The sequence below is a fragment of the Semicossyphus pulcher genome, unplaced genomic scaffold, assembly GCF_022749685.1.
Source record: "Semicossyphus pulcher isolate SPU_LCO1_2020_fin unplaced genomic scaffold, fSemPul1.0.p SCAF_1, whole genome shotgun sequence".
NCBI classification, from domain to species: domain Eukaryota; kingdom Metazoa; phylum Chordata; class Actinopteri; order Labriformes; family Labridae; genus Semicossyphus; species Semicossyphus pulcher.
In genome coordinates this window covers 7,665,258-7,678,278 of record NW_027211603.1, presented here as the reverse complement: position 1 = coordinate 7,678,278, position 13,021 = coordinate 7,665,258, and the positions used below count along the sequence as shown (strand labels likewise).

The 13,021-nt window shown below is 45.8% G+C and overlaps 1 protein-coding gene across 1 annotated transcript in view; it reads left to right on the top strand.

Moving 5' to 3' along the window:
• The window catches only part of myo9aa (myosin IXAa), a 131,157-nt gene that overhangs the window by 27,913 nt on the left and 90,223 nt on the right, over positions 1-13,021 (top strand). The window contains exon 2 of the mRNA XM_069667755.1: positions 2,494-3,459. Coding sequence (XP_069523856.1) covers positions 2,581-3,459 — 879 coding nt within the window. The 5' untranslated portion in view covers positions 2,494-2,580. The remainder of the gene's footprint in view (positions 1-2,493; positions 3,460-13,021) is intronic.

The window sequence follows — 13,021 nt, the reverse complement described above, 5'->3', positions numbered from 1 at the left end:
TCGGTCGATTGTCCTCATGTGATGGTAAACAGAGGAGCAGTCAGCATGGCCCTGTGCTGTCCAGCTCTGCCACAACCCTAAATCCCCCCTCCCTATCCCTTAAGCAGCGAGCTGACCATCTGTTCCAGGCGCCGGGCCCTAACACAGAGCTAAAAACACACACACACACATTTACACACAGACACACGCAGAGTTCAATCAGTCAAGCAGGGAAACAAACACACATTCATCAGTGGGTTAATACCTGTCATTTGTTCTGTGTGTGGAATCAGACTCGCGCAGAATGACTGACTGCTTCTTTCGAATTGGAAAAAGGTGATGTGTGTTTTTTGTGTCTCATATGGGTGTGTGTGTGTATTCGGAGAGGGGAAATGTGCTGTGTGTGTGGCTCATGGTCATAGTAAAGTTGCTGAGGCGACACATGGCATGAGAGGTTGGATATGGGGCGACAGGAAGTGACCAGGGGAGCAGCATTGTATCATGTCCCTGCTGGAGGTCTTTGTGGCGATCCAGTCTGGAACCAAATAAACGCGTCCTCGTTCCATTTCCTGTTTTCACTTTTTTCTGCTGTGCTCTGCTGCTCATACAGTCCGACTACACTCCTCTACAGTGTGCTGGTAGCGTCACTGTTTTCTAGGGATGCACTGATACCACTTTTTTTTTCAGGTACTTACACTTGGGTACTTGCTGATACCGAGTACCGATATGAGTACTTAATAATATCATGACAGTTCTCATAATGACTTTAAAAGCATGTTTAATTTTCATCACGTTCCTCACTTTCCGACTGTAACAAAGTAAATAAACGCAGCGATGCAACTGTTGCTGACGTTTAAACTTTGTTTTACTTAACAAACATGACACTGCCACACATTTTACTTTCATGTAAACTATAACACATCCGGTGTATTTCAGTATAACACAACATACCACATATAGTAACCACATGTTAGTGCTGTCTGTGAGGAATAAGCCTTTTTCTAAAAAGCGGAGCTACTCCTTCTCCGGCTACCTGCTTAACTAACGGGAGGCTAACGTCAATCCATAAGGTGGTATTGGGTGCGGTACTCGTTGAATTTTTAAGTACGAGTACTTAGCTCCGATACCGCCTGATACTGGTATCTGTATCGGTGCATCCCTACTGTTTTCTGAATGAAATAGCCTCTTAAGGAGCATCCACAAAAGCTACATTTTCCCACTGCTGATGGCGACATGCTGAAGCCCTTTCCTCTACTTAAAAAAACAACAACAGAAGCAAAGTGTTTACGACATAAAGCCAAATCAAAAGCACATCACATACTAACTCCTGGAATGCATTTCTGACAGGTGATGAACAAGGCCGTGATGCTGTCAGGGTCAGAGTAAAGGACGAATACATCTGCTTTTTCAAGAAGACTATTTATTGGCTGCTGAAGGAGAAGTGAAGAAGAAGCCACCTTTTCAAAAATGCGTACCTCATCCGAAATCAAAGCATCAAACGTGAGATGAAAACTCATCGTCTAAAAGCGGTTAGGGCTTCCTTCAGTGGTCGGCAGATCTGCACAAAGTCAAGCAGCTCTCCTGCTGTGCCTCGTGGAGTTTTAAGACGCATGCATGAAAATCTGTTTGGTTCAATATCTTTAATTTGCTTTATCTGTGCAGTTTTGCAGATGCAAAGAGTTTGCACGGACCACTCCCACCTCCCTCCATTTTTGTCCAACATGTATCAATTATCAATAATTTAACTGTTGATATTAGCCAATAGAAACATGTTGCCCTATTGCCTAGCCCTTTCTTCTGTATGCTTGTGTGAATATTGTAAAGTTTCTCTTAGGTTAGGTTAATTTATTCACTCCGTTTGTGCCACTAAAATGTGCCAAATCCCGATGATAGTAAAGAAGTCACAGAGCAGCAGTGAGTCTTTGTCAGCAGCTCAGTCATCCCGCTCTTCCTCTCTCTCTCCGTGGCCTCTCCTCTCCCCATGAAGTCTCTCTGCTGTGTATTAAGGAGGGAACTTGTGAATGGCGTGATTGTGTATTCAGTGAGGAGAATGGCAGCTGCTGGTCGTGGTGTTGGTGGGAGCTTATGTGTGTGCTTGGGAGTGTGCATGTGTGTTAATGGTAATCCTGTAGATCCTGATGACTTATCCCTCATCCTCCATGAGTGTGCATGTCGGGCTGCTGCAGAATAATTTGGCCCCGCAGTCGATTACGTAACAGCACATGAAGTTTTTCTGGCATAATCTGACGAATTTCGTAATCTGCCAGATTGCAGAGCGCTGCGGCTGGGTTTTGGATTAATTGAGTAGTTGGTAGAAGTCGGCTTTTATTGCTGTTTCAGATCATAGATATGCAGTATCATTCCTGCTAGTGCTTTGCAGGGCATTCTGTTTTATGTGTGCTCTGTTCTGTGTTAGATGTTGGTTATTTAGCTTGAGATCAGTGATTTTTTTGAACGTTAGACCAATCTTAATGATACTTATTAATCTGTATGTCTTCCTGTTCTGCTCCACAGTGGTAATGTCTTGAATCGGTGGCCTCTCCAGCCCAGTGAAGGACGTGCCAGTGCCGGGCCGCTGCTAATGGGAACTCCTGCTCCGCCATGAGTACCCGTGATGGCGGCGTTGGTGGCGTGGGCACCCTTGGCCGGCGGCAGCGCTTCGAGAACTCAGAGTTCACCGTGCGCATCTACCCCGGCGCCCTGGCCGAGGGAACCATCTACTGCCCGATCAGTGCCCGCAAGACCACCACAGCCGCTGAGGCCATCGAACGCGTCATTGAGCGCCTGGAGCTGGACCGCACCAGGTGTTATGTTCTGGCCGAGGTGAAGGAGTTCGGCGGGGAAGAATGGATTCTCAACCCGTGCGACTGTCCCGTGCAGAGGATGATGCTCTGGCCCCGTGTGGCTCTAGAGCATCGGCCGCTATCTGGTGGCGAGGATTACCGCTTCCTCCTGAGGCAGAAGAACCTGGACGGATCGATCCACTATGGTGGCAGCCTCCAGATGTGGCTGCAGGTCACAGAGGAGCGCAGGCGCATGGTGGAACGAGGACTGCTGCCACAGCCTGATTCTCAGGGCGACCACGCAGATCTGTGCCGCCTGCCGGAGCTCAACGAGCGCTCGCTGCTGGACAACCTGCGCTCGCGCTTCCGCCAGGAAAAGATCTACACTTACGTTGGAAGCATCCTCATCGTCATCAACCCCTTCAAGTTCCTGCCAATCTACAACCCCAAGTATGTGAAGATGTATGATAATCATACACTGGGAGATTTGGAGCCTCATATTTACGCCGTCGCAGATGTGGCGTACCACGCCATGCTGCAGAGGGAGAGGAACCAGTGCATTGTGATATCAGGGGAAAGCGGCTCTGGGAAAACGCAAAGCACAAACTTTCTCATTCATCATCTGACCGCTCTCAGCCAGAAGGGCTTCGCCAGCGGAGTGGAGCAGATCATCTTGGGGGCGGGACCCGTGCTAGAGGTGAGAAAAATCCTGCTTTCTGTCTGTGTTTCAAAGGAGATACATTTGTTTACACTTGAGACGAGAGACTTGTCCTTGAGTCAGACTGAATTATTGAAATGACGACCTGAGACTTGACGTCCCAAGGACAAGATGATAAACATTTGTCTCAAGTCCTGACTCTGTAAAATACTGGGAGTAGAGTCGTGACCAGATTTAGAGTTGACTTAAGGCCGTGGACTTTCCTCTGGAGTGTTTAAGTGGCAAACGCATGGTAATAATTGATTTCTTTCAAAGGTAACCGTTGTGTGCACCTTAATGAAAAGATCTTAGAAAATCATCCTCTCCAGACGACATCGCTTGAGAACCTGTCTAAGATGTCTTGCTTAGAATTGCCCAAAGAGATCGACAGCTTTTGCCCACAATGTTGGCAGTTCACGTGATTTTTAAGTTGAACTGGCGACATAAAGGGAGGCCTGTAACATCTGTAGATGTTCAGGTTACAAAGATATATGTGGGCTGATATGACCAACATGTTTGGTGTTGAATTTTTCCTCGAGCATTCATAGTTTTTACACGCTGCCTGAATGAACTGATTCCTGCTGCCGTACTCAACGCGCCCGCTTTGAACGAGTTTCAATGTAGCTTTTGACATAAGTTACACAACAGGACTTAGCCTCAACTGTTTCTATGGTTCGCCCTGAGTCGTGTCTGTCCCCATACAGAGGTTTATTGCACTTTCAGTCCAGCTGTGTGGGGATTACGTCGCACACAGAGGATCTCTATCTCTCCCTGCAGCTGAGCAGACACTTGCTATCAGCGGTTACAGTTGTAGATTCTTGTTTTTGTGATTCCAGCCATTTTTTTCTCGCACAGTGGAAAGATTGTCTCAAGGTAGAGGCCATGCAGAGGCCCAGCCAAAAGGTTGTGAAGGAAACTGCTTGTTTTCATATCACTCAAGACATTCCTCTCATATTCTTTCTCTTCTTCAGGGACCTGAAACTTTAATGCACACCGGTCGAGGGTCTCTGACGAGTTCACAAACGCACATTGTTTTCTCATTTGTCTTCTACATCAACTGGATTCCTCAAGGTTACATAACAGCCTTTGACAGAGAGCACAATGCTGCCAGTCAGGAAGCCAAACGCTGGTGGCTTATTGTCAAGAGCGTTGTTGAGGTTTATAAAGTTCTATCACTTACTGTACAGAATTTTTCAACGACTATTTTTCCTTCATGATACCGGCAGATATCGAGTCCAATTAAAAACAGATGCAAAATATTGCTGACATTCTTCTGGCTTTGACTGACATGACACTCTGCCAGCACCACAGTGTTGTTTTTTCTTATAGTCGCACAATAATTTACCTGAAACCTGCTGATCTTTTTTGGATCGGTGCATCTGCTGGCATGCTTGTCTATTCCGATTGCTTCTTTAGGGCAGCATAGAAGGGCTGATCCTGATACTGGTGTTGAACTACTCTAGCTTACTTAACACCTGACCACCAGCTGTTTACTCTATCTGCACCTATAAAAGAACGGGGCAGTGCAAGTTTATTTTCTCACCTGAGTAATTTTAAACTGTGCAGAAGTGTCCGTTATCTACCTGCCAAGTAATCTATGATATGTTGGGTTTATGGCTTCTCTGCTGGAGGTGACGTCAGTTTTATGTTGCTGTTTGTTTTGTTGTTTATGTGGCTCAGAAAGAAAAATGCACATTACACAACCAGCACTACAGTGGCGTCACAATCCTCACAAACCTCACGAGAATGAGGAAGCAAAACGATTCAACAACAAACAAAACAAAGCAGGAGTTAATTTGAAGACATAACAGACAAAATAAAAAACACAGGATCCCTTCAGGAATTGAGTAATTCCAAAAACAGTACCTATATATTAACAGGTTTAAACAGGTAAAGCGGATCTAAAGTTTTCTATCATCTCACCTTTCATGAGACCACATTGTGTTGTGCTACTTTATTATAGTATGAAGCAACTCATTTCCCAAAAGAATTTATCTTTGTAGTGCTGTTGCCTCACAGCTAAAAGGTCACTGGTTCAAACCCCGGTTTGGGCAAAGTGGGCCTTTCTGTGTGGAGTTTGAATGTTCTCCTCGTGCATGCGTGGGTTCTCTCCGGGGTCTCCGGCTTCCTCCCACAGTCCAAAGACATGCTCGTTAGGTTCATTGGTGACTCTAAAATTGGCCATAGGTGGGGGTGTGAGTGCGAAAGATTGTGTATCTCTGTGTGTCAGCCCTGTGATTGACAGGCGATCAGTCCAGGGTGTACCCCGCCTATCACCCAATGACAGCTGGGATAGGGTCCAGCCCCCCGCGACCCTGAACAAGTTAGATTCAGATGAATTCTTGATTGAGCTCTAAATGTAAAAGTATTTTACCCAACACAGTATTGATATTTATTATCTGGGGACAATTCTCATCCAGACAACCCAAAATAATGTTTAAATAAATAATGTAGAAGGTTTTGAACTGAAAAACGTGAATCGATTGTTGTTTTTTAAATCGTTCTGAAACTTGTTTTAAGGGTATAAAAATATATAATTCATTTTCCGAAAAAGGAGAACGTGTGTGGAAAAGCAGTAAGGGCCGGGTCAAGTGGAAGGTTGTGCGGTTTGATCCCTGGCTGCTGCAGCCTACGTGCAGAAGTGTCATTGGGCAAGACACTGAACCCTCAGTTGCTCCTGAAGACACAGCCGTCAGGTATGAATGTGTGGAAATGGTTGGCTGATTGGAGATTGGCACTAAGGCCTTTGTCATCAGTCAAATGTGTGTGAAAGGTTGAATGTGACATGTAGGGTAAAGAGCTTTGAGTGCTCTATAACTACAGTCCATTTACCATTCACCAGTAAGGTCTCTGCCCTGTAGAGCAAATTCAGAGTTTAAATTGTTTATCTCAGTCAACAACATCCTTAATTTCTATCAGTGTCTCCCCATGCAGTGAAGTAGAAAGTCTGTGTTTTCAGCATCAATGTCAAGTTAAAAATGGCGGCTTGGACTTCAAGTTCAAAGGTAACCAGCAAGACGACACCTTTTGCAACAAGTAGCTCCACACTGCGTTTTATTAGCCTCGCGTTAGCAAACACAGCTCTCAGGAATGCCATTCATCGGCGTGTCTCCGGGGTTAATGTGTAAGCGTACTGGGTTAATCCTCCACGCAGCAACACGAGTGAGTAGTTCTGAGCGCGGAGGAGCGGCCTTTAATTGTTTGCACAGTTAGATTGCGTATCTGCCCGCCGGTGATTGATGCCAAGTATGAAGCTGCGGTGCTACTGCAGGGAGGAGAGGTGGGGAGGAACGGCAGCCAGTCATTACCTCATAGGAGCACTTAATCTTCATTTCCTCATAGCTCTTCATTCAGGACAAGCAGCACAGGTGGAATCAGAGCGTTAAGATATTCTGTTTCTTTATGTTTAGTCATCTGCTTCTTCACAGTGGCACTGAGCTCTCCTGGAGTTAATGTTTTCTCCGGTTAATATAAAGACGTCTGTATTTGACCTTGAACTCTGACACAGGTGGCTGCTTTGAAAGCTGTGCCTCAGTGGGTTTAAGGAGGAGCTCTAATTTACACATCAAGGTCTGTTTCCAGGTGGTGGGACGTTCTAATGAATATGTTAAAAAACTTACCCTGTAGGGAGCTACCTTTTTTATAGATCGCTCCTTATGTCTGCTCCAGGTTACATTCGCTCTTAGCACCATAACAAGTCTCCGACCCAACTCTCAGCTGTAGCATTGTGGGTAATGTAGGAGCAAGGTTTCGACAAAGGAAGGAGAATGCGTGGAGTTAAAGAGTAAAAGAGCCTGATTGTGTTGTAGACAGTGTTTTAAATAAAGTTTTTCCCTCACCTGCCACCGTGACAGGTAACTGAGCTTTTCCACTGGACACTCATCTTTTGTCTTTGTCTGCCAGTATTACCTGCTAATACAACTTTAAGGACCACTCCTACTCTTAACTAAAGAAATACTTAAAAAATATTATTTAGTAATATCAGAATCTGCCTCAGCCAACATTCACCCTGCACTGGGCAGGTGGTAGGTGCTAATGTCACTCCCTGGTTGTAGGTATCAGTGAAGACCTGAAGATCATTGTGGCTGTTGCTCAGAGGTACAGCCTCAATTAGTATTATTTTTTAATGTTATTTTTTTGGCTTTTGCCTTCAAGGATAGGACAGCTGAAGAGAGACAGGAAATGTGGGGAGTAGAGAGTGAGGGATGACATGCACCGGGAGTCGAGCCTGCGACCAGTGCGACGAGGACTGTAGCCTCTGTATACTGGGTGCCTGCTCAACCAACTGAGCTAAAGCGGCGCCCTAAATAGTTACATTTTAACCGTCTTTGTCTGCTGCTTAGAAGTGAAAACACTGAGTCGGTAGTATCTGGTATCTCCCACAGCCAACATGTACCCTGTATGATGCAGCTGGTAGGTGCTTGTTTCGTTCCCTGGTTGTAGGAGTGGGATGCTCAATGAATGATCTTTTGTGTCTTCACTGGGAGGTCTTCACAGCCCCAATTATTAGTGTACAAGGGAATCCTCTGTTAATCAATGGATCTGAGGTTCAACATCCTGTGGTGCACACATCAAAGTATCCTTCGGAGAGACACCGAGCCCTGAATTTCTCTTGAAGGCTTTACCATCGGTGTGTTGGATGAGTTGCTGGTTGGCATCTTGTACTGTAGCCTCCACAATCAGTCCATTTACCTTCTTTAGAGACCAAGTATAGAGGCTGCATTATTTCCTATTTGCCTTTGTGTGTTTGCCAAGTTGAACTCATCACATGCGTTTACGGATGTTTGTGGTGCTTGGACTTATTTGATGTATGTTCTCTGTTTGATCTGGTTTGTGTTTCATGAGTTTCCAGCTGCTGTTTTATCAGAGACGCGTCCACCAGGACAGCGTTGAGCCACAACCCTCGAGTCAACACTTTTAGAGCAAAGCAAAGCAGACACGCAGTTTTCTGCTGACTGTCAGTCGCAGGGCGAACTCACCCCGAGGCCTGAAGCGTATAGAGAGAGGGGTTTTTTTTAACTCTTGATAGAGGATATCACTTACAAGAGGTTTTGGTCCTTTTGGAAAGCAGCCAACAGCTGCAGCGGCTGCGTGTTAGGATCCTGACACACCCCGTCGCTCGAGAGCTCCAATTAATAAAGTCAGCCTGAAGAGATGAAAACATAAAGCGTGTTGTGCTGGTTAGATAAACACAGCAGGGCACTGCGCTCTGGTCCAACATGGTTATTACTACAGATTTAAGGCTATTAGAGACATGACAGGCTTCAACTTCAGACTTAGACTTTGATGGCGAACAGGCTGACTGAACTTATGCAAACTTTAACATCTGCAGACTTTAATTGACCTCGAGGAACCAGGCATTCAAGCATACATGACATACAACAAATACCTCACCTGATGTTGGTTTAGCGCTTATCTGCTGTCAGTCATTCCTGACGCTGTTTGCCTTCTTGTGCCAGATATGATTGAAATTGACATTAAGCAACACATTCCTGTGATGACATACCTGCACACTGGAATTCACCATTGAGGTTGTCTTACATTTTTTCCATGCCAACATCGACCGCGGTATGCAGGAAGTTTCCACTCACTGTAAATCTTCTGATGTACTGCTTGATTCGATGTTTTAAAGCAACCTGCAGCATGAACAAACAGACTCTTCTGTACACACGGCTGACAGACAGCTGAGGAGCAGAGCTGTTATTGCAGCAGGATTATTATTACAGCCCATTTGCTGCGTGTTTTTCTGCTTGATCTCCATTTGTTCAGCAGCGCTCATCACTAATGATAGGTTAGTGCAGAAAGCTGTGTGTCTTGTCTTTGTGGGCTGAGTTTGCTTACATAATAGTTTCTCTCTTTATTTATAGCTCTTTAGGATCGACAAAGACAGAACAACTGTTGGTTTAAAGATTGATAGATGAGACATTGATCCTGGATAGTTTGAGGATGGATCCTGTTATTCGTGCTTTTCATGTATGAGGCATTCATCCTCCAGTCTAACTACCACCCAGGCTCTGAATCCAGGTGTCATCCTGTCGAGAGTTTAAGTTTTCAGGTGGCGACCCGACATTTAAGAATGATTGAAAGCAGTCTGGGAATGAATCTCCTGAGTAAGCATGATGATGGTGAACAAAAAGAGAACTTCTCACTCTCTACTTTTCCTTCACGTTGTTATTAAGTCAGCTGTCTGACCTGGTACACTTGTACAATGTAAAGTCATCCAATGCAAGATTCTGCCTTTACTGATACTGCAGCCAGGTGTTAATTAACATCCCTTTATTTAGCTCTTTAGTGCTGCTGACTCGACCTTTTATTTCAAGGTGTAACTAATATTTTGTCTACCTGAATTTACATACACGAGAGAGACAGAATATTAGAACACACCTTTCGGTACATCAGCCCAAACCACTACCACCTCAATAATTAACATCCATCCATCCATTATCTATCGCTTATCCTGCTCAGGGGGCACGGAGGGGCTGGAGCCGCAAGAGGGAGATGTACACCCTGGACTGATCGCCAGTCAATCACCGGGCTGACACATAGACACAGACAACCTTTCACGCTCACACTCAACATAACGAGCATGTCTTCGGACTGTGGGAGGAAGTACCCGGAGGGAACCGTGTGGAGAACATGCAAACTCCACACAGATTCAAACCAGGAACCTTCTAGCCGCGAGGTGACCGCGCTAACCACTGCACCACCGTGCAGCCCCCCAGTAATAAACATAGAAGATGATATATTTGCTTACTGTCACACAGTCTTTTGGCTCTACGCTTTTAACTACAGCAAACATATTTATTGTGTATCTTTTTAGAGAGTAGAGTAAATAAGTTGTTTTGAAATTTGCCCTTTATAATTGAAGAGAAAAATTATTTCACCTGAGTGCCATGTTTTATTTCAGTGGTCGTCTGCACCACTCAATAAGAAGCAAGACTTCCTGCATTGTTTCCGAACACATCAGGATTTTTCTTCACATCATGTTTTGAACCAACACAGAGACATAAGACGTTATGGTGTAAGAAGGAGCTGGTTGTGGCTAGTTGTTGTTGTTGACACTGATGTAAACAAAGAGCGCTCACAGGAAGTACGCTCATTTGTTTTCACGTGTGGGTGAAGTGACAGCTTAATATGCGCTCAGCTGTTGAGTGCTCTCCCCCTGGGTGAGGAGGGGGAGTGTAACTCTGACCCAGCAGCATCAGGAGGCCTCTCTGAGACCAGGGAGGGGTGTCACAGGGCAACAGTGCAGGAGCACGCCTAATGGTGTGTGTTAGTGGGGCGTTTCAGGGTCACTTCAATGCATCTGAGCTGCACGGCACTGCTGCTGATCATACTCACTATCGCCTTATAGTTTGCTGCATATTGTGTGCATGTAAGGTCCCTGCAGGCCTCCTTGCTCCTGTCGTGCTTCTCCGTCTCCCTAGCCAACCTAAACACTCAGCGTGAGTCAACCCAGGTCGGCAGTTTCACCTCTCAGCTTCTCCGCCGTTGCTCCCTCAGTGCACACACAAAGAAGGCATACACACTCTTACATTTAATACCACCTCCCAGAGCCCATAACTAATACTGAGCAGGATTAGTGTGCATTACGGGATCGCCCCCCCTCAAGTGGGCGGGGTCAAGCGAGATTTACCGTGTCCTCAAAGTTCAAAGTTTTGTTTTCTTCGGGCTGGGATGGAAAAAAGAGACGGGGGGATGATGGAGTCCTTTCTGCTGAGTGTAACGTTACAGAGCTGTGTGTTTTATCGAGGTGAAAGCAGGGTAAAGCGTGTGCATTACTAACCTGAGTACGATGCAAAGTGCAGGCCTCACCTGCCTGTGTATCTGCCCCGCGCTGTAAGGTCTTGAATATAATGGAGTCTAGACACACAGTAGCAAGTTCCACAAGCTTTTTTACCACAGAGTTGTTTGTGTTGTAACTTGAGGTCGGCGTTACACATGAAGAATAGCGTTGCGTTAGTGTCACAGCAGCTCCCCTCCTCTCCGTGGAATGAGGATTATGTAATCACAAGCCATATGTTCAGAGTTGTTTGCTTTGGGTCGTCCCGGATGATCCACAGAGGGCTGTTCTGTCACGAGTCATGTTCTAAGAGTTCTTAATTTAACTCTGATGATCCGTTTCATCATGTCTGTTTATTATCTTCCCCCTTTTGCTTGTGTGATATCAGAGAGCTGACGTCCTGGAATCACGTCCGTTTAATTCAATACAATCTCTCATGACTGTCACGAGTCTTCATGGAAACATGAAGTGTTTTCCTTGTAGTTTATGTTAGGAATTAAAAGACAAATTGGCCTCCACTATGGCACTTTTATCAGTAGATGAAACCTTTTGTATTTAAACAAAGATTAAGATAACATTCCCCACCTTTCTTTCATCCATCCATTTTCCTCCACTTATCCGGGGCCGGGTCGTGGTGGCAGCCCAGGTGTCCCTCTCCGTAGTAACATTTCCCAGCTCCTCCTGGGGGATCCCGAGGCGTTCCCAGGCCAGGTTGGATATATAATCCCTCTAGTGAGCGGGCGGGGTCTCCTCCCAGTTTGACGTCTCCAGAAAACCTCCAACAGAAGGTGCCAGGGAGGCATCATTATCAGATGCCTGAACCACCTCAACTGGCTCCTCTCAACGCTAAGGAGTAGCAACTCTACTCCCTCCGGATATCTGAGCTCCTTACCCTGTCTCTAAAGCCCCTTTCCCACTGGTCAAAAACGCAATAACACCCAGTAATACCAAGTTTTTCCAACCCGGGTCAAATTACTCTACTGTAGACGCGGGTAATTATCGCCTCGGCTCCGATCGGCATTGATGGGGACCCCAAACCCGTGTCTCCGCCCCCTTTCCGGCGCGATGCCATGCTCCGTTGGTAACTTCTACGACTCCTTGTCATCTCAGCTCTAAATTCGGCCCGTCTCCGTCCAAGCAGCAATCGAGCATCGTGTTTGTGACTTCAGACGGTGACGCAGCAGAAAAGAGACCGACAGGAGTATACTTCACTGGCAATGGGAAAAGAGACAATCAGCATTTATTAGCAAGTCTTCCCAGGTCTGAAAAACCCATGTCAACGGGAAAGGGGTATTAGGCTTAGCCCAGCCACACTGCAGAGGAAACTTATTTCAGCCACTTGTTTTCGCGGTCTACTTCAGTCACTACCCAAAGCTCATGACCACAGGTGAGGGCTGGAACATAGATCGACTGGTAAATTGAGAGCTTCGCCTTACTGGTCAGCTTCTTCTTCACCATGACGGTCCCGTACAGTGCCCGCAATACTGCTGACGCTGCACCAACACGTCTGTCAATCTCACAATCCATTTTACCCTCACTCGTGAACAAGACCCCGAGGTACTTGAACTCCTTTGCTTGGGGCAGTACCTCTCAATTCTTCTTCCAGCTCTTTCTTGTACCGGCTGATTTGGCTTTAATCTGTTTTCTAAGAGCTTCTCCACCTTTAAGTCCCTCTTTGTCGAGCTGTTAAACAGCTTCTTGGTTGTGGGAGAAATGTGTCAAAACATGTCAACATTTGTGTTTGAATTTCTTCAGCAGAACAGTGAGCTCATTGGCCTG